The sequence below is a fragment of the Eleutherodactylus coqui genome, chromosome 13 (genome assembly GCF_035609145.1).
Source record: "Eleutherodactylus coqui strain aEleCoq1 chromosome 13, aEleCoq1.hap1, whole genome shotgun sequence".
In the NCBI taxonomy this organism is placed as follows: Eukaryota; Metazoa; Chordata; class Amphibia; order Anura; family Eleutherodactylidae; genus Eleutherodactylus; species Eleutherodactylus coqui.
In genome coordinates, this window is record NC_089849.1 from 26,911,471 (window position 1) to 26,934,093 (window position 22,623).

Below are 22,623 nucleotides of genomic sequence, written 5' to 3' on the forward strand. Positions count from 1 at the left end.
TGCAGGCATGAAATGGTTAATGTCTGGTCATGTCTAGTGGTGTCTGAAAAATGTATCTGTGTGTGTTGAATGTGCGCACGTGATGCAGGGAGATATATGCCTGTAGGGAAGTCAGTAGTAGTGAGTAGGAGCGAGAAGTCAGAGAGAGTCTGCTAATGGGAGTCGAGCAATCAAAAGTCGGTTGGGGAGTGAAGAGATGGAATAAGCCGAGCGATGGTCTGCCGCTCGTGTTTGGGCCTAGCCATTCTAGAGACCCTCCATGTGGCTGCTGACCTTGAAAAGAGTGAAAGCCCGGACATAGTGGAAACTCGTGTGTGTACAGCACAGGTACCGCATGTATCCGGAGAAATGCAAATCGCTTCTTACCGAGGAAAAAAGTGAGTGTATGACAATGGAGAGAGAGTTTTACTGGGAGAAAGATCCGACGGATAACTTAGACTGTGGATTATAAAAATGCCCGAGAATCCTCACTGCTTCAACACTACAAATTGTTTCTGTACCGACTGTTTGATTTACCTTAATTTCAAGAGTTTAAGTAAATGGACAGGACCGAACGTTCTTGTTCAGAAAATGTGGACTACTTTAATACATCTGTGTGATCGACCACAGAGGGCGGAACGTTGGCGTCACGAGTTACAAACAGGACTTAAGGTAACCCCGATTACTCATTGTGATCTTCCCCAGCAGTAACGAGGTTGGGTTCCTGGCCACCCACAGGGAGGAGATGGTAGAGCCCCGTGACAAATTTATCTCTACCCCGCTGTCTCCTTGGATGAGGGCCTACTCCTCAGACGCTGCACCTGCATTCAATCAAGTATCAGGACAGACTAGGAGAAAATGTCATGCTTTCTGTGAGGAAGTTGGGCGCCATTGGACCTTCCAGCAGGATAATGATCCCAAGCATACCTCAAAGTAAACCAAGGCTTGGCTTCAGAAGAAATTCTGGATGACTGTCACGGTTACCTGACTTGAACTCCATAGAAAATCTGTGGCGGGATGTGAAGGAGGTTGCAGCAGACAAACCCAAGAATATTAGCGAACCAGGGGCCATTGTCCATGAAGACTGCAGCAAAATGTTATTGTTTAATTACTTTTTTGCAAACAGCTTAAAAATAAACCTAATTTGCAACGTGGGGTTGAAAAAATTCTGATTGCAATTGTGGGCTGTGTGTGGGAGCCGAATGGCCCTATGCCATATAACAGCATGCTGGTACTGTAAACAAAACAATGGTAGGTGTCCTAATGAGACATGTAGGGTCCCTTTTTATAGTTTTGAATTGGGACATGCTTTATATAGGTGGGAAGGAGGGAAATACTAGATTACTCTCCCTTTCTGATAATGGGCTTCTTAGTTGTGAATCTGGTAGCGACAACAACCCTTGTAGGAGCCATAGTGGTAGGCGGAATTGTTGGCCGAGTATTCTGTGGTTTGGCACAACTTCCAGCCCAGTCAGCCAGCAAAGAGTATTTCTCCATTAAATTACGTGTTGGAAAGTGCACATAGATGATCACAGAGGGGCTAAGACGTAAAAAGAAAGCACTTGAAGATGAAGCTTGTTCCAAAAAGGAGTAGCTTGTAAGGAACAGGTCAAAGGACTGGCACAAGTCCACATGCTTTATAATGTTTGAAGGAAGGTATCAGTTCACAGCTAATCCAGCCGACAGGAGAAAGAGTAATTCCAGCTCCAGATTGAATTTAGTGAGGAGCGGAAGCGAGAGCATTTTTAGGTGTGCAAAATAGTAGGGAATGGGACGGAGTATGCAGAAGAGGGAGGGCAGGTTTGGGGACCCCGGATGTTAGTTTGTGCTCTGTTTTACTCTCCCTGCCCTCCTCATGCGTCTCTCGCTTTATGCATCATTCCTTCTTCAGAAGGAATGAACAGAGTCATCAGGCTGCCGAAACCTGACCCCTGTTATGGGTGATCTGAGATGGCAGCTGAGGAGTCAGCCTTGTGCCTGGAATCGCTTCAGAGCAGCCCAGTGCTAAGAGCTCCTCACTTTTCCCTGTCTGTGTGTGATTAGGAGACCAATGCAAAGGTATAACATGATTTATATAGTGCCTCACCAAATATACAGAGGTCATAAGATGGGGCTTAAGGAGCCGGAAATGACAGCACTTGATAGTTTGAATGGTGCAGGAGGCATCAGCATATTGGTATCCTCTCACTTGGAACCGTTTTCCATTTTGTGACCTCAACAAGTGCTAAATAGAACTATCATGCACACCCTGAATCATCTATAGAAAAGTACAAGCCAGAAAGGCCATGACGTATGTAGCTGTATGCCATGTACAGTGAGACGTCTCCAAAAGACCATCTCATTGAGAAGACCATCCGCTTAACTAGACCAGATTTCCTGAGACGAGTTTTCAGCTCCATCCTACATTATACATACTGACCATTTTTTTAAGAAGCCCCCGACCCCAGCGGACTACTATTTAATGCAATTTTGGGTGATCTTCTAAAGGAGGTTGCATTGTAGCAACATACATTGCCCAATCATTCCTATGTAAAACCAATTATTTGGGGGGGATCCCCCTGTATTAAAAAGCATAGTGTCACATCCATGTAGGGTAAAACCATGATGCTCTCTAAGGGCGTAATTGAACAAGACAGAGACGGACAAAACAGACACAGGACTGGACAAGGACTTGGTGGGCCTCTGCGTGAAAGCAGGGTGATTGTCCTGACAAGAACAGCCCCGTATCTTGTATCTACTGGTCCTAGTTTTTCCTTAGATTACAATTGGAGATAACAGAACACAAGAAGAAGTCAGATAGGCAACGGTGCCATACCAAACACAATAGGTGTTTGTATACCTACCGACAGAGGGGATTTGGGCGTCCAAGAACAATATGAAGAGAGGATATTCGGTCATCCGCACACCTATGGACGGAGGGGATTCAGGCATCCGCACACCTATGGATGGAGGGGATTTGAGCATCCATACGCCTACGGATGGAGAGGATACGGGCGTCCACATGCCTACGGACAGAGAGGATTTGGGTGTCCGCACACCTACAGACAAAGGGAATTCTTGCGTCCGCACATCTACAGATGGAGGGGATTCGGGCATCTGCATGCCTACAGGCAGAAAACAGGCGAGAAGGCTTTGGCTTCTGTCTACCAATGGATGGAGGGGAACAAACAGAACAAGGCACGGCTGTCTGCCTACCAACGTATGGGTAGGACAAACAAACCTCAATTGGGCATCCGACAACCAATCAGACGAGTGGATCAAATGTAGACAGATGAGCAAACAGACAAACTAACAGACAAACTGACGGAGCACAGCATAGCATGCATACAGCAGAAACATGACAGACTGATTTGGAGCCAGATGGACAGAAGCAGACAGACAGCGCTCTGGAAGACGCACACGCAGAATTAAGCCAAATGACCAGCTCCCGTGACAAGGGTCAGTCAGAATATATATAATAACATAATCACTGATTGGCTGACCAGAGGCACGACCTTCCTGACAACCAATCAGACCATGCACTACAGGGGATGATGCAGCAGATAAGAAAAGAGTGGAACCCTAAGGTATTTCCAAAACCCGACACAAGGAACACTTCTCTTCTTCATTATCGAGAACCCCAGTAACTCAGATGGAATGATGATTGGCTGACTGGACAATGACTAAACAGATAAAACAGACAGACAGATGGAAAGTCCAGACTGCCAGCCAAATCACACCATGACACCTATTCAACTACTTTAACTCCTCCATGACATCTGACAGACATGTATGTCAGATCTGCAAGGGGTTTGCATGGAGCAGGCTTGGAATCTGAGCCTGCTCCATCCGCAGTAGGTGTTGGCTGTCTTTGACAGATAACATCCAGCCTCAGCAGCCACAAACACAGATAACACCGATGTAAACCACTTAAATGTCCTGGTCCAAAGTGGCTCACCTGCAATGACATTGTGGGTGTCCATTCGGGTGTCATAGCAGCCTGGGGCCCCATGTATTTCTGCCTATTAAGACATGTCTGTGGCCAGGCTCAATAGAATGCCTGCAAGTATAGCAGTATATTGTATAAGTGATCAAATGATCACTAGTACAAGTCCTTATTGGGGACTAAAAAATAAGTGAAAGTTTTTTTTAATTATTGCAAAAAAGCATACTAAAGGTTTTTAAAAAAAACACTTTCCCTTATTTATCATCCAAAAATTTCAAAACCATATTCGGCATCAACGCGGCTGTAACTGTCCTATCTATTAAAATGAAAAAAAATTGAGGAACGAATGACTAAACAAATTGACGACATTTTTGCATGAAATTACACTGACAGATAATGGCTCTGTTTCCCTCATTAGCTAAATTATCTGGCCAGCAGGATTCCATTGTCTTCTCCCAGCAGAGTAAACAATGTACTCATTATGTATGCAAGGCAAAGGCAATGAGTACATTGTTTACTCTCCAAGTCATCAAGCTACTCAAAATACTGAAGGATTATCCGGCAGGGTATTCTTACTGTATATTACTGGCCGCTCTGTTGTCGGGGGCCTCTCCAGCATGTCTCATACTGCAGTACTGGCTCTAGCCAGCAGATGGCGCCGTTGTATAATGGCAGAAAGAGAAAACCCCCATAGGAAACCCTGAATCTAAAATTTGGATTGCAAAGGGTTAATTGTCGCTCTAGCACCCCTATCCTCCTGCTGACAAGCCTCCATCCAGGAGAAGTCACTTCACTAATTTATCATGCTACTTACTGTGTGTTAGGCAGGCTAGGTCCAAGGGGCTCTATTACCTTGAGGGGACATTTGTACCTCTAGTGGGGGCTTTGTTATTTTGAGAGGCACTTTACTTTTAGGGGCTCTTAGAGCTATGCTATTTTGTGGGGGCACAAAAGGGGCTCTATTATTTTGGGAAAAGGGGGCCATTACTCTGTGGGGGAACAGAAGGACCACTATTACTTTGTGGGATTACAGAGAGAGCACTTTTCATTCACAAAAAATGGGCATTAGTACCTTGTGGAGGGGGCACAAAGGAAAATTGTTACTATGTGAAGCCAGCACCACAGCTGATGATCCACATGTATCCCGTTCTCACTTCTTCTATGGGAAATTTCCATTAGTATGGGAATCCTTAGAGGAAGCCCACTCCGTAGGCCTACACATGTTTTACTGTTGTGTTTATCACAACTAATATAGGACAGTACAACTCGTTTTAAATACAGTTACCACCTCACGAACCTTCCGACATGTGATGCACTCCTCTCCCATGTTTTGTTATATGGTCTACCATTTCTGTTATGGCACTTGAGGGTGGGTTCCACTAGTAGCATGGAATAACTGGGCCCAGGGGCGTAACTATAGAGGGTGCAGGGGATGCGGTTGCACCCGGGCCCAGGAGCCTTAGGGAGCCCATAAGACTTCTCTTCTCCATATAGGAAGCCCAGTACTATGAATAAAGCATTATAGTTGGGGGCCCTGTTCCAGGTTTTGCATTGGAGCCCAGAAGCTTCAAGTTATGCCTCTGTGCAGCATGGTTTAGGTATGGGTACGGGTACAGATACAGATAGAGGGGGGGCTCAGCTCACCTTTTGCATCAGGGCCCCTGAGCCTTTAGTTACGCCCCTGACTGGGCCTCTCATTATGGATGAGCCACCTATCCTCTTACATGGCTGGCATATAGTACTACAATTGGACAGGCATTACCTTTCCTGGCAGTATCAGCTGATGGGCTTCAGAAGCTGGACCAACAAAGATCATGGAACCAGATTCATTTCAGAAAGGGCAGATGAGATGACTGCTTTAAATAATTACTGTTATCACTGCTATCAATCCACATAAATTCTTTCTCTAGTCATTGAAACTCTAATCCCGAAATGTCCTGACTTATAATTCTGGAGGCTTTGGCTGGGTGCAGAGTTAAATTCAAAAACCGTCCGTGTTAAATCCACCAAAAATGGCCATTTTTCCACTCATATGCAGACCCGTATGCGGTCCATGCAGTCCACAAGCATTGTACATGGAAGGCATCTGATTGCTGTCCGTTTTTTTTTCTATGCCCATTGACTTTAACGGACAAGTCTCATCTGTAAGGGCTCATTCACATGCTTAAAAGCACATCGCCTCGCATCTATGTACACGCGTGAAAAGATCGCGAGTATTCCAATAGATTTCAATGGCTAAAAACGCATTGTACTTGCATGCAAATCGCATGGCATGCGAGTGTGACGATGCAATTTTTTTTAAAGATCCCATTGGAAATAATGGTCAATTCTTTATAAGAAACTGCCCAAAAATAGCACATCCGGAGATTTGCTTAGAATCGCTGCAAGAGAAAAACAAATGGGCATCTATGTATCTTTAACACACGCGAGTTCCGTCAATATCACTATCGGACGAAAACGCATGCATGAAACTCACCCGGGTGAATACTTAAAACCGACGACCGTGTTTGCGGAAAGTTTTGTGAGCGTGAAGATCACAGGTCAGAACTTGATGGAACGAAGACATTAGTTTCGATGGTTTTGTTCGTACGAGCGCGTTTCTCGTGCGATCTTCCTACGCGTGAGAAAAGACAGGCCTTGCCCGATCTTCTGGGTTTTCTTTTCTGTGTGTGTGTCCAATAGTGCAGCGATTTGAACGCAAAAAAAAAATAGACCTCGGAATTGTTCCTGCGCAAATACGCTCCGTAGCGGCGAACGTATTTGCGCGTGCGCTTGTCTGTCAAAGCCCTTAGGGCTTCTTCTCTTGACTGTATTTGTGCGTGTAAAATATAGACGTGCTAAACACACAGAATATAACCTATTGATTTCAATGGGCTCATTCTCATGAGTGCGTTTTGAATGCATGGAAACAGTACGACCCGCTCTATTTTCCTGTGTTTTGCGCAGCAAAGGCCACGTAGAAGTCTATGGGAGGTGCCCAAATACGCAAAGGAAAGCGTGAAACACTGCGCAAAATGCAGGGACAAGGTCACATCTTGACCCCATTGGGCTTATTAGCCTTTTAGTCCACGGAAAGAGTACATCGCTCACGCAAGCGAACTGGCCATGCATGAGCAAAAAGTACAGTACTATGCGTAGACGCGTGTGCGAATGTACTTCATAATTCCTCATCCTTGCGCAAATATGTTGTGCTGCGGCAAGCGTTTTTGCACATAATAAGCCCTCAATTGGATCCGAATAGTGCATGTGATGAGTGTATTCACACAGTATGTGCCTGCTGAAGAAACCCTGTGGCGTATGTTGCCACCGGGAATAATATGGGTATGGGCTAAATCACATTGGCATGTTTTTGTTGCATTATGCGGCCATGATAATCACAGCGGCATAACAAGAAAAAAACGATACCGTTGATTTCAGTGGTTTAGTTTTCACTATCAGAATTCTCAGGCGTCAGTACTTGGCATGAGAAAAAAAATCGGACTTGCCCCACCTTACTACATGCGGGAAAGATAAGGCAGCACCTTTTTTCCAAACTCCTGCGCTATAGTGCAGAGTTTGAATGGCCCAAGAAGGGACAAAAAAACATTAATGCGCAGCTATGCTCCGTAGCATAGTTGCGCCTACACTCATCTGAATCTGGGAAAATTCAAAGACCTTGCGAAAACAAAACCACTGAAATCCTATTGAAATCGGTGGTTTCATTTTTTTCCCATTATGAGGGAGAAATACGCGTTCGTCTGAATCCACCCTAAGGTATTTGGTGTCTGCAGATCGGTGAAGGTCCTAGCGGTTGGTCCGCAAAAAACTCCCCAATTTCCCTGCATGTGTATGAGCATGTTGCAGGCATTTTTGATTCGTGTGCTTATTTTTTACATCCATATTCACTGTCTCCTGACAGCATGCGTAAAAAATGCAATGAATACGGTAGTAAGGCAACAGCGTATTTACCTTTTTTTACACAATCTCAAAGCCTTTAACCCCTTGAGTGGCACGCCCGGAACTTTTCCGGGACGAGCTCCACTGCTCATAGCGACATAGCCCGGAAGATTTCCGGGCTATGTATCACTATGGGAGCTGCAGAGCACAATGCCACAAGCTGTGACAGTGTGCTCTGCCTGCACAGTCCCACAGAGAACAAAGCAAGGGCTTTGAACAACAGAAGCAGAAGATATTGCCGATATGCCGGCAATCTCCTGCTTTGTTTACAGGTTGCCATAGAGACCATCGGCTTGTCAGAAGCAAGCCGATGGTTTCTGTGGCAGGGAGAGCTTGGTGCTTGGCTGTGAGAGGACAGCTAGGTACCTGCTCTTACAGCAGAGATCAGAGAAAACCTCCGATCTCTGCTGTGTTAACCCTTTACATGCTGCAGTCTATGTGACTGCAGCATGTAAAGGACTGTCACTGCAGCATGTAAAGGGCTGTCACCATGGGACCCCCGGAATGTGATCAGGGATCCTGATGGGTCCCTGTGGAAGTCCCCTAAAGGGACAAAAAAAAAAATTTAAAAAAAAAAAGTAAAAAAATTATAAAAACACTTGTCTCCCTTTATTTGACCCAGAGAAGAAAGTTAATACATTATTTAACCCCTTAATGACATGGCCCCTTTTTTTCCTTTTTTCGCCATTTCTTTTTTTCCTCCCCAGTTTAAAAAATCACAACTTGTCCCGCAAAAAACAAGCCCTTATATGGCCATGTCAATGGAAAAATGAAAAAGTTATGGCTCTTGAGACGCAACTGCAAAATTAGTTGAAATTCAATGATTAGACCATTTTAAAAAACGTGCCCTGGTGGGCACGACAGGGTGGTAGGAAACCCGCCACTCAAGGGGTTAATGGGTGATTTTGGTCTGCAGATATACGGTATATGAAAATAGGATCTGCTTATTTGACTGCACTAATGCATATGAATGGTATTGTTTTCTGTCCGTGTTATGTCCATAAAAAATACGGAAAACAAACCCGTGTAAGTGGGCCCTTATACTGCCAATGCATACTAATGGACAGGTGCATCAGGTAGTCGAAGAACCTGTACAGCCATCTTTGTTTGTCCATGACCGGAGGGGCGCTTTAATAGAGCCCCCAATCATGTGTGGTGCTATAATATTGGTATTTTCTTATGTGGCAGAGGGACCTTTGTGTTTTGGTGTAAGTGTTGCATTGGCTCATACTACACCTTACCATGTAGGGATGGTCGGAGTTCTACACATCTGATACTCGGACTTGGAGTTATACGAGGTGCAGTTTTTGCTGATCTGTCTCTCATGTCTGGAAGCTCGGATCAATGTCAAGGATCCCATAAAAATGGTCATTACTAATCTATGCTTTAGTCGTTACTCTCCTGTGCCTCTTATTTTCCTCGTGCCATGTCAGCTGCTGCACCTTACTGGCATTGAGAGTGAGTGCATTCTGCACTTTACTCTTAGTATCAAACAGCAAACTACAATAGTACAATCTTCTTTACTACACTCATTGTCAAAAAACACTCCCTCCCCTAGAAGTCGTCGGAATCAATATGATACGGGGGAGCATGGAGGCTCTAGTACCTTGTTGTACCACCTCTAGCTTAGATGCAAGATGTGATATGGGTGAGCAAGGAGGCTCTAGTACCCTGTTGTACCACCTCTAGCTTGGATACAGGATGTGATTTGGGCAGGCATGGAGGCATACAGGTTCCGTATGGTATTCTGCGGCATATCGCTCCACATTTGCTGTAACCGAGCCTCTATACCGTGCAAACCTGTAGGCTGTCGAAATTGTTCAATTGGTGATAAATCTAGTGACTGGGCAGCCATGGAGGTGTGACAATGTTGTGGGGGCTCCTGTGATCCCCTTGTGTGTGCGGCTGGTCATTATCCTGCTGGAAAATGCCTCTTGGAAGCCGCCATGAGGGCTTCCAGTGCCCAAATTAAACCTGTATTCATTGCTGAAGACAACCCAATTCCCCTCCTTAGCAGTCCAGTTTTGTCTTTTACAACACCACTGCAAATGGAGGTGATGGTGTATGGGTGTCAAAGGCCGTACATGTAATGAGCACCGTGAGACCAATTGTCCTTCAGTTAAGTGCTTGGAAATGGTTTCCGACAGACACAGGGGCCTGTCTCTGGATGGCGGACAACGAAACAGATGGAGCTGCTGGTGCTTGTTGAACGATCACACGATCCTCTCTACTGGAAGTCCATCGAGGGTGTCACCTTGCCCGGTCATCTTGTGTGCCCTCACACATCCACTGGTCCCAACACCTCCTAATAGTATGGTCAGAACGTCCAGGTGGTGGGCAATTTGTCAATATAACCATCCAGCTTCTCACATTCCAATTATGCACCCCTCTCAAATTATGCTAACTGGGCAAAATCTCTTGCTTTGCGTCGAAGGAGGTCCACTACACACAAGGAGCCTCTGGGAGCCTTTTTATAGGCCATGGGTGGAGCCACTTTCAGGGCCTCAGGTGACAAGACCGTTCATCTAATTACATCACAACTCTAATCATTTGCATATCTGCCTGAGATGGAACTGCATGCCGAGCTTTTTGGCAAAACGACAACTTCTTCTGGGGGCTTGATTTTAATAAAGAGAGGGAGGCCGGAACCGGGGCCCGCAGGGGCCGTAGGTGAAGGCGAACATGACGGGGTTAACGGGGAGGAAAGGGTTAATATTTTAAATAAAAATAAGGTGAGGTGGAGGTTAAAAGGGAGGGGGTAATGAGGGGGAGAAAAGGTTTATGGGATAGAAAGAGCGGGAAGAAAGGGGGGAGGAGTCATTCCGGGAGCAGCAGAGGAAGAAGACGGACCTGGAGCCTGGACGGGGAGAAGAGTCCCACCCACCTGCCCTTAGAGTTAGGGGTAGGAGGGAGTTAGGTATATCGTCATAGCAGCGGTTAGGGAGGGGTCCTTGGAGTCAATATACGAGGGGGTAAGGGGGGAGGCAGAGGTTAGTTGAGTTACCTCCTCCCCCCTCTGGTTAGTTTTAAATTGTAGGTGGGTCTGTCGCCTCTTGTTTTGGCAGGGGGTTACCTGCTAAAGTTGTGGTTGTTAATAGCCGGGGTATGGCTAGATAGCCTCGGGGTCGGGAGGTTGGTGACTCGAGGTAAATGTCGAGTCTCCCGAGTCAGGTGATTGGAGACGGGAGGCGTAGTTTGGAAAATAGGGTTTCCCGAGTCAGGATTTTTAGGAGACGGGAGACAGTTACACCTATTTTCCTTGTTTTTGGGTGAGGCGACAGATATATACATTTTTGTTGGGAACTCCAAGGATCTCTCCATAGTAGTTAGGATCAGGGTTAAAAGTGTTATTCAGGATTTATTGTTGTATGTTATAATAAAATTGGCTGCTGTGGCCAAATTTAATCCAAAAAAGAAGTTGTCGGTGTTTATTTTAGATAAGCTAGGTTAAAAAGGGTAAGTGGTCACAGCGACGACTCCGTTGTACCTAGTCATGTACTTTCTATAACTTTTCTAACATTTGTTATTTTGTTTCTACAGGTTTTAGATTCTCAGGCATATTAGACCTCTCCTAAATACAGAATGACAATATGGCCGGCAAAATGCATCCTCCCGGCCCTGACAGCCTGCGGCGATTTACCAAAGAGAGCCTTGCAAACATAGAAAAGCAAATTGAAGAGGAAGAAATCCGCAAAGCCAAAAACGTCGAAGTTCTTGATGATGTGGTACGAAAACCCAACAATGGACTGGAGGCTGGGAAGAATCTACCACTTATTTATGGTGACCCACCACCGGAGCTTATTGGGGTCCCCCTCGAAGATTTGGATCCTTTTTACAAAACCCAAAAGGTAACATGTGGATCTTCTGAGGCTGATTGACTTGATTTTGTAACGTTAGAAATTGCAATTTCATTCATATCTGTATGTGTAAGTCTTTTTAAAGGGTTTGTCCGGGATTAGAACAACACAGCTGCTTTCTTCCAAAAACAGCACCACACATGCCCACAGGTTGTGTTTGGTATTGCAGCTGAAATTACTTGAATGGACATGAGCTGCAATACAATACACAACCAGTGGACAGGTGAGGTTCTGTGTTTGGTAGAAAGTGGTTATGCTTTTCTAATCCTGTACTGCCCCTTTAAGGAATAGAGTTTCCTAGTCTTGTAGGTCTCTGTAGAACTGACAATTCTAAAATAACCAAGATGGGGCTGCACTGGCCAGGTAAGGGGTAGTAAGATCCCCTGGTGGGTCCTGGTTTCTAGTGACAAGAATCAGCTACAGCAGGGCCCAAGGACATAGACAATGCCATTTGCAGTCACATACTTCTGAGGTCTGTCATGTTTTTGGATTGTTGACCCTAGAGGTAATGTTTCTGGTGAGCACATTGGGGCATATTAACGTAGACCAGCATTTCATGAACTATGCGCCCATCTACCAGTGACAAATGTATTAAGAGGCACAAGTGTAAAGTTCAGAAATTCGCAATTTTGATGTTGCACTTTGACTTGCGATTTTCATCAAAATTGTGACTTTTCACCAAAACCAAAGATTTTGGTGCAAGTACAAAAACTGCAACTTTTTGCCGCCAGGCTACTGGCACAAATAATATGTTAACCCCTAAAGGACCTGACACTTTTTAGCTATTTAAAGCATGTGGTGATTTTATGTCCTTGTTTTTTTTCTCTCGCATTGTCAAAATCATTTTTGCTGTGTTTTTTCTTAAGACATATGGGGTTTTTTTAAATACCTTTTTTCGCTGATATTTTTTCAGTTTTTTTTTATTTTATTAGGTGTAATTTGTAAAGTTTTATAAAAAAAGGTTTGTAATTTATAGTTCTTTATTTTTTTTAATTAGTATATTTACATTAAAATAAAGTACAGGAATGGGTTCCTCATTTGTACAGTCTTGGATTACATGGCGGCTGTGGAGACGGTGTGGGTGGTGGGTCGTGTTTTTTTTAATATACTGTATATTTGTATTTAAAGATGAGCGAACGTGCTCGCTTAGGACAATTACTCGAGCGAGTATCACTTTTTTCAAGTAACTGCCTACTCGGGTAAAAAGATTTAGGGGGCGCCGGGGGTGAGAGAGAGCTCCCCCCCCCAGTCCCCCCCCCCTGCTATCCCCCGCTCCACCCCGCCGAGTCTTTTCACCCGAGTAGGCAGTTACTCCAAAAAAGCGATACTCGCTTGAGTAATTGCCCTAAACGAGCACGTTCGCTCATCTCTACTTGTATTCTATTCTGTCATTTCTTAACTTATTTTTACAACTATTTTTTTACATCTACTGAGTGCTATGTAGCCTGCCAAGGAGAAGGCAGAAGCTGTTATAAAGCTTTAATGCTTTGCCATCTTTTTTACTATAGTCCGAGATTAAATCCCAGGACCAAATGCTATATATTTATGATGCTGCGTCCTAAATGGGTTAAATATGCCCCATTGTACCGTTATACATATAGTCATTCATGAACCCCACCAGCAACTTTCTAATACTTGTGTTTTTGCCACCTCATTTATTGTGGGGTTTTCAGTAGATGTCTATAACACAGAATAACACCATGGTAGACATCCAGGACATATTCTACTTCAGCCTCTGCACATGGCTTCACTGGCTTAACTACAGGGGATGCGGTTGCACCCAGGCCCAGGAGCCTTAGGTGGCCCATAATGCCTCTCTTCTTCATCTAGGGAGCCCAGTACTATGAATAAAGAATTATAGTTGGGGTCCCTGTGACAGGTTTTGCATTGGGGCCCAGGAACTTCAAGTTACGCCTCTGCATTAAGGGGTTAAGAGAAGTTGGGGGCCCCCAAGATAAACTTTTGCGCTCGGGCCTATGAGCCTTTAGCTACGCCCCTGCATGGCTTCCTTCATGAACCCCCATTATTAGACTACATGTCACCATGGCCCCCCATTTCAGTAGTTTGTCTTCACCTCTCTAAACCATTAACACTTCCACTTTATTGTATGTCCTTATAGAGTTCTGCCCGTGACTATCACCATCATTATAGGACTTTCATTGTGCTCTTTGTAGCAGTAATAATTCCACTTCAGCTGAAAATCTCAACTTGTTTTTTCTTCCCACAGACATTCATAGTCCTGAATAAGGGCAAAGCAATATTTCGGTTCACTGCCACCAAAGCTATGTACTTACTGGACCCTTTCAATCTACTAAGAAGAGGAGCTATTAAAGTGCTGATCCACTCATATCCTTGACAAAATAAGTGACGGTTTATTGTTATTATTGTTCATTATTATATACGGTAGTTTAGTGGAGCCCAGTATTTTAGGGGGTTTTCGGAGATTGGGGTTTACTTTTATTTTTGTCTTTGTCAGGTATTCCATTTCAGACTCATTTAAAAGGCCACTCCAGTAAAAATACAATTTTCCATCCCTGTGCTCCTCCCACCTAGTTGCCTGTCACTTAAAGGTCTCTTTCATGTATTGCAGCCACTTTCCTGCAGTGCAGTGCCCTGTCTGATAATTATCAGGAACCGTTTTGATGTTGAAACTTTTTACTTTCATTTTCACATCCATCCCATGATGCATCAGCACAGTAATAGCTAGAGGTTGTACCATTTCTGCCTGCTAGAGGGACAGTTTAATTATCATCATCTTCTATGTTCACCCAAATAAGCTACAGATTCAAACAACAACAAAAATATGTAATGATGTTTGGAAGGGCAATCTTTGAAACAACAAACTATGATTTCATTTCCTCCCCACCCCTTTCTGGGCAGTCTTCTGGATTGTGTGGACACTCATTTCAGGGCGACCACCCCACTGTTAGGGGCAACATAGAGGAATATAGGGTCAGTGTACCTTCATGGCCCATTATAATATAATACATACTTTACATCTGGAGAAGACCTTCCTGCTAGAGATGAGCGAACGTAGTCGTTTCGAGTACTTACGCGCCTGAGTACCGCCATTTTCGAGTACTTCAGTACTCGGGTGAAAAGATTCGGGGGGCGCCGGGGGGCGGGGAGAGGCGTGGCGGTGCGGGGGGAGCAGCGGGGAACAGGGGGGAGTCCTCTCTCTCTCCCTCTCCCCCCCACTCCCCACTGCTACCCCCCGTGCCGCCACGGCGCCCCCCGAATTTTTTCGCCCGAGTACGGAAAGGGGCGTGGCGGAGCACGTTCGCTCATCTCTACTTCCTGCTTTTAGAAATTTGAGTGATAAAGTTGATTGGATATTTACCTGGTGAATCTGTGCTGGAGGCTTGTCTTCTTAAACCCCAGCTTGGTCCGTGAGTATAACACCTATGGACTGGTTTATTATTAATTTATGGTGCTTTTCAATATATCTTGATGTTATAAGACCCCCGTATTTGTTATGTTAATTGGGGAGTTGTTCTGGTGGTCTGATATTTCATGTATTGAAATATCAATATATGTATTGATATATATTCTAATTGGGGGTTTAAATAGTATCTTAATAAAGTATTGGATTTTTAAGGGGGTTTTAAATAATCTGCATCCCATAAGTAATACAGTCAGGAGGATAAGCTGTGATCTCCTCTATTATTACTGTGTGATTATCATCAGTAATTGTGATAAGAGAATCTGTGTCCCCCTCTAGGCAGCATCTGTGGTATGGTTTATGTAATAGCATTACATAGGCTAAGAAACTGAATACATAACTGCAAATAGATCTGAGGTGGTCTGAACTGAGATCACATGACTATTTGAGGGGAAAAAAATCAAGAGTTTCAAACAGAAAGGAACCAAGATAATACAAACTCGCTTATATATTTGGGGGATAGCTACATAATAAATGAAAACCATTTTCACTGGATTGGCCCTCTAACTACTTAATGCCACAGGGCGTAAGTTTACGTCCTGGCAGGGTGGTAAATAATGCAAATGAAGGTAAACTTACTCTCTGTGGATGGCACAGACTCAAAAGTGTGTCTGTGCCATCCCGCAGCTGGAGCCGGCTTTGACTGACAGCTGGACTTACACTGCAACAGCAGGGATCAGTTAGAACATTGATCCCCCGCTATCAACCTCCTACATGCTGTGACCAATATAGATCGCGTCATGCAAAGGGTTCACAGAAGGAGCACTCACCCTCTGTGACGTCATCAGCTCTCTGCAATGTAATCAGGGAGGGTTAATGGATTGCCATGGCAACCGGATTGCAGACACTGATCTCCAGGCCTGCCATGGACTGGGATTGCTATTGTGAGTAATAATGCACTGCAGTAAAGAAATACTGTAATGCATTATCAGAGTGATCAGAGCTATTCTGATTCAAGGCCCCTTATAAAAGGCATAAGAAATGTAAAATAGTGTAAAAAAAATAAATAAATAAATAAAAAAATTTTGGAGCACTTTCCCCTCTTTTGTATAAAAAAAATATGTAAAGCATTTCCAAAAACCTACAAATTTGGTATCATCATATCCATAACGACCCATGCAATATATTTATCCTGCACAGCAAAATTTTAAAAAGTAGGCAAAATGCTTTTTTCGCCTCCTAAAAAAAATGCAATGAAAGTGATAAAAAAGCTGGATGTAGCCCAAAATGGTACCAAAAACACTACAGCTCATCACGCAAAAAAAACCCTCACAGAGCTCCGCCTATGGAAAAATAAAAACGTTATTGGACTTTCAATGTAGTGATGTAAAAAAAATAAATTCAAAGGCAAAGTGGAAAACGAATGTTGGTATTGTCGTAATCATACTATGCCGCAGAAAAAAATTATCAAGTCATTTATGCTGTATGATTATCACTAGAGATGAGCGAATCTACTCGGTTCGGGTGTTTTTGAACTCGAGCAGCGCTTTTTCCGAGTAAGTCACTACTCGGGCGAAAAGATTCGGGGGGCACCGGGGGGGGGCAGCGTGGTGGAGCGGGGAGTAGCAGTGGGGAGCTCTCTCTATCCCCCCCCCCCCCCACTCCCCTCTGCAACCCCCCGCTCACCCCCGGCACCCCCCGAATCTTTTCGTCCGAGTAGTGAGTTACTCGGAAAAAGTGGTGCTTGAGTGCAAAAACACCCGAACCGAGTAGATTCGCTCATCTCTAATTATTACTAAAAAAAAAAATATCAATGGCAGAACTGATGTATTTTTTTCTCCCTGCCCTCCAAAAAAAATGAACAAAAGTTTTACAGTACTTTAGATGAATCCAAAAATGATACAAATAAAAGCTACATGTCACCGTGCAAAAGACAAGCCCTCTTATGACCATATCGACAGAAAAATAAAAAAGTTATGGTTTTTGAAAAGTAGAGATGAAAATCCAAAAACCATTGTGTCCTTCAGGGGTTAAAAGAAGTTTGTCCGTATTTTTCCCCATAAATGGGGGAAATGAAGCCCAAGCCATACATACCTTTTGTTTTAATTAACGCGGCTCCATGCTCACAAGATCTCCTTTATTCATCTCTGCACAACTTACGTACATTAGGACCAAACTGCCTGATGGGAAATTCATTCTTCGGCACTGATGATTTCCTCCACCCATTGTAAGCTGATTTCCATCATCAGCTCCACCGAGCTGGAGATGGCGTGTTTTCCTGACATTAACCGTGTGCCACACTTCTGGGAAATGTGCATGCGCAGTGACTTGCCTGTTGCATTGTGCTTGCTGACATTATGGACATACATCTTTCTTGGATGGGTAGCTTATACACAGTGTGGAACATACTGTATACAGCCCAAGAGAGCTGGAGTTCTCAATCAATTGACAATGGACAGGGTTAGCATAAAAGGAATAGGAGCAGTAGCATAGCTTTAGTGGTCGCAGAGGTCACAAATTGTGACCCGGCCCCTAAGCTAGGTGAGCCCACGGGCCCCTCTTGCCACATTGTGATATACTCTGTGTGTCCTCCGTCAACCCAGTAGTGCACCACCGCAAACCTCCTGTCACCACGGTCAGTGCTGGTGATGGAGGACGAGGGTGATGGAGCTCTGATGCTGCTGAACTATGTGAGTGAGCGGCACCAGTAGGCAATAACGGGAAGTTTGCAATGATGCACCGCTTGGTGGACAGAGGAGTTACACTATGATAAGGGGCTACATTTTGGAGTTCTATGATCATAAGGGGCCACATTTAGGGATACTTTTACCAAAGAAGCCACATTTGGGGGCACTTATTATTATAAGTGCCCATATTTGGGAGCAGTATTACTAAAGGGGCTACACTTGGGTGTACTATTATAAGGGACACTATTATAAGGGGCAACATTTGGGAGCAGTATTACTAAAGGCCTATATTTATGTCCACTCCCTCTATGTGTCAGTTATTTACTGGCCCCCGGGCTCCAACCGCCCGTTCCAGGACCATTTCGCTGCCTGGCTCCCCCATTTCCTGTCCTGCTAATTCTTAACCCTCATCCTCGGTGACTTCAACATCCCCACTAACAACCCCATCTCCCCATCTGTCTCCCAACTTCTAAGCCTCACCTCCTCCCTTGGCCTATCACAACTCTCTGACTCCACCACTCACAGAGACGGTAACATTCTTGACCTAATCTTCCTCCGTCTCTGCTCTGCCTCCCACTCTCGTACCACAGCCTCCTCTCCCTCTCCATTAGGCATCCTAATATCCTCCCAGACCCCCCCCCCCCAATCTATAGAACCTCCAGACCGTCCGCACCCAACAGTTTGCCAAGATCCTACAGTCCTCCCTCAACATCAAAGATATCCAATGGATGGACCAGCACTCAGGAGTTTCTTTAACATATCAAAGCACAGTTTGTATATTGGTGTATGTGTGTATGTATGTGTGTGTATGTATGTATGTATGTATGTATGTATGTATGTATATATGTACTGTGGTCATAAGCTGCATGCTTGAAAAAGACCTAACAGAGGTCAACACAGTGCAGCCTTTTTTCTTTTGCTGAGGAATAAAGCTTTTGATATGTTGAAGAAACTCCTGAGTACTGCTCCATCTGTTGGATATCTTTGTTGGGAATAGGTCTTTAAGTCCGGACCAATTGTAGGACCGTTCACCTTTTTTCTCTTCTCCCTTCTTATGACATCGGCTGTGCTGCTATCCATTGATTCATTATCCTACAGTCCTCCCTGTCCCCCATCTCTCTCCTATCATGCCCCAATCTGACTGCCGAACACTACTCCATCACCCTCAGACACTCCCTGGATGAAGCGGCACGCCCTGTGACCAGAGCCGTAAACCGCAGACTACGACAACCTTGGCTCATGCCCGAAACTCGCTTCATATGGCGTAAATCCAAACAGCCTGCTGACTTCATCCACTTTACCCCCAGTGACTGGAGCCGTAAACCACAGTCCACGACCACCCTGACTCACACCCCAAATGCGCTTCATCCGCTTCATGTGGCATAAATCCAAACAGCCTGCGGGCTTCGTCCACTTCAAATTTATGCTAAAAACCTTCAATCTCGCCCTCCATCATGCCAAACAAGTCTACTTCACCTCCCTTGTCTCCTCACTATACCACAACCCCAAAAGACTCTTCAACACTTTCCATTCCCTCCTTAGCCCCCCAAAACAGGCCTCTGTGACAGACCTCAGCACTGTAGAGCTAGCTGCATATTTCAAAGAAAAAATTGAAATCTTCCGTAAACAATTCCCCAAACACTGTGCAGCTAGCCCTGATCCCCGCTTATTCAGCACTGAACGCACCACTCACTTGCTATCTGTATTCAAACCAACCACTGAGGAAGAAGTCTCTAGACTACTTTCCGCTGCCTGCCCCACCACCTGCACCAGCGACCCTCTCCCCTTACACCTCCTCCTGTCCCTCTCCCTGGATGTCATCGCCTACCTCACTACCATCTTCAACCTCTCCCTGTCCTCTGGTATTTTCCGCTTCTCTTTCAAGCAGTCCATCATATCCCCTCTTCTAAAGAAACAGACCCTTGACCCGGCTGCCAATTACCAACCCATCTCTAACCTCCGTTTCATCTCCAAACTACTTGAATGCCTGGTCTACTCCTGCCTCACATGCTTTCTCTCTGAAAACGCTCTCCTTGACCCCTCCAGTCCGGTTTCTGCCCCCTCCACTCCAAAACCACCCTCACAAAAGTGTCTGATGACCTGATAACAGCCAAGTCGAGGGATGACTACTCCCTACTCCTCCTCTTTGACATGTCCGCTGCATTTGAGACTGTTGACCATGACTTACTCCTTGCTATGCTCCGCTCTATTGGCCTAAAGGACACTGCTCTCTCCTGCTCTCCTGTTTCTCCTCCTATCTCTCTTACTGCTCTTTCAGCATCTCTTTCACTGGCTCTAGCTCCTCTCACTGTTAGGGTCCCCCAGGGCTCGGTCCTTGGCCCCTTCTTTTCTCTATCTACAGAGTCTCAATAGGACAAACCATCCACAGATCTGGCCTCTAACATCACCTCTATGCTGATGACACGCAGTTATACACCTCCTCCCAAGATATCTCTGCACCTTTCCTCCAAAACATCACCGACTGTCTCAAACACCATGTCCTCCCTTTTTCTTAAACTTAACCTTTCAAAAACTGACCTCATTTTTCCACCCTCTACCAGCCAACCTCCTTCCAACATCTCCATATCAGTAGTTGGCACTACAATATCCCCCAGACAGCAAGCCCGCTGCCTAGGGGTCACATTGGACTCGAACCTCTCCTTCATCCCCCATACCCAATCTCTGGCCCAAATATGCCACCTGCACCTCAGGAACATTGCAAAAATCCGTCCGTACCTCACCATGGACACGCTAAAGACACTTCTTGTCATCCTCATCCATGCCAGACTCGATTACTGCAACTCGCTGCTCATTGGCCTTCCCCGCACCAGACTCTCCCCCCTCCAATCCATACTAAATGCAGCAGCTAGACCCTTCAGTTAGAAGCTTCCTGTCCAGCCGCTTCTCAGATGCCTCTGCACTGTGTCAGTCGCTGCACTGGCTACCCATGTACTACAGAACTCAATTGAAACTCATTGCCATCACTCACAGAGCTCTCCATGGTACCGTGCCACTGTACATCACCTCCTGTCCCTACATCACCCATCCCATGCGCTCCGCTCTGCTAACACAGTCAGACTAGACATGCCCCTAATACAAACCTCTCATGCTTTGCCTCCTGGACTTCACCAGAGCAGCACCGACCCTATGGAATGCTCTACCGCAAGACACCCTGACAATCCTTGATGCACAAAGTTTCAGACGTGCCCTAAAGACTCACCTCTTCAAATAAGCATACTAACTCTCCTAAATTAGTCCCCTGCCCTCAAATTACGTCTACCATGTACATATTTGCAGGCACTGTTACTATGTGGTGGCACTATCATTACTATGAAAGGGATCATCTGAGTCCGAAATTTTTTTTGGAATTGATGCCTGTACATAATTAAAGATCCTATACTCCACTCCCATGGATTCACTCAGCTTCGATCTCGCCAGTGACGTCATATTTACTGGATGCAGTCAGCCTTTGTATGGGACATCTCAGTGTTCAAATGCTGAGTTCTGTGATTGGCTGCAGAAGCCAGCGACATCCCGTACACACTCACTGAAACCTGTGTCATAGGGAAGACCAGAGCTGCCAGCACTGGACAAGCGGCGACAACCCGGAAGAGGGGAGTATAGGATATTTTATTATTTTCAGACATGAATAGCATTAAGTTCCCCCCAAAATTATAATTTGGTCAATCCCTTTAATACTGTACTCACAGTATGGTGGTAATTAGTCACGGTATGACTGTGTTACTTCGCCATGTTATGGCAGTGTTATTTAGTCCGTGTAGAGTGGTACTATTTAGTCACCATATGCAGTTGACAAACAGTCGCAGTGTGGCAATGTTATCCTATCATGATATGGTGGTAATATAGGACACGGGGCTGGAGACTAGAGATGAGCGAGCACCAAAATGCTCGGGTGCTCGTTACTCGGGACGAAATTATCGCGATGCTCGAGGGTTCGTTTCGAGTAATGAACCCCATTGAAGTCAATGGGCGACCCGAGCATTTTTGTATATCGCCGATGCTCGCTAAGGTTTCCATTTGTGAAAATCTGGGCAATTCAAGAAAGTGATGGGAACGGCACAGAAACGGATAGGGCAGGCGAGGGGCTACATGTTGGGCTGCATCTCAAGTTCCCAGGACCCACTATTAAGCCACAATAGCGGCAAGAGTGCCCCCCCTCCCAACAATTTTTACTTCTGAAAAGCCCTCATCAGCAATGCATACCTTAACTAAGCACCACACTACCTCCAACAAAGCACAATCACTGCCTGCATGACACTGCGCTGCCACTTCTCCTGGGTTACATGCTGCCCAACCCCCCGCACGACCCAGTATCCACAGCGCACACCAAAGTGTCCCTGCGCAGCCTTTAGCTGCCCTCATGCCACACCACCCTCATGTCTATTTATAAGTGCGTCTGCCATGAGGAGGAACCACAGGCACACACTGCAGAGGGCTGGCACGGCTAGGCAGCGACCCTCTTTAAAAGGGGCGGGGCGATAGCCCACAATGCTGTACAGAAGCAATGAGAAATATAATCCTGTGCCACCGCCATCAGGAGCTGCACACGTGGGCATAGCAATGGGGAACCTATGTGCCACACACTATTCATTCTGTCAAGGTGTCTGCATGCCCCAGTCAGACCGCGTTTTTTTTATAAATAGTCACAGGCAGGTACAACTCCGCAATGGGAATTCCGTGTGCACCCACAGCATGGGTGGCTCCCTGGAACCCACCGGCTGTACATAAATGTATCCCATTGCAGTGCCCTGGACAGCAGAGCTAACGTCAGATTAAATGCAGGTGGGCTTCGGCCCACACTGCATGCCCCAACCTGACCGGGGTTTTTAATTCATA

The 22,623-nt window shown here is 45.4% G+C and overlaps 1 protein-coding gene across 1 annotated transcript in view; it reads left to right on the plus strand.

Moving 5' to 3' along the window:
• SCN4A (sodium voltage-gated channel alpha subunit 4) overlaps positions 1–22,623 on the plus strand; it is a 147,959-nt gene that overhangs the window by 50,699 nt on the left and 74,637 nt on the right. Inside the window, exons 2-3 of the mRNA XM_066588099.1 lie at positions 11,381–11,688; positions 13,925–14,043. Of these exons, the coding sequence (XP_066444196.1) occupies positions 11,431–11,688; positions 13,925–14,043 (377 nt within the window). The 5' untranslated portion in view covers positions 11,381–11,430. The remainder of the gene's footprint in view (positions 1–11,380; positions 11,689–13,924; positions 14,044–22,623) is intronic.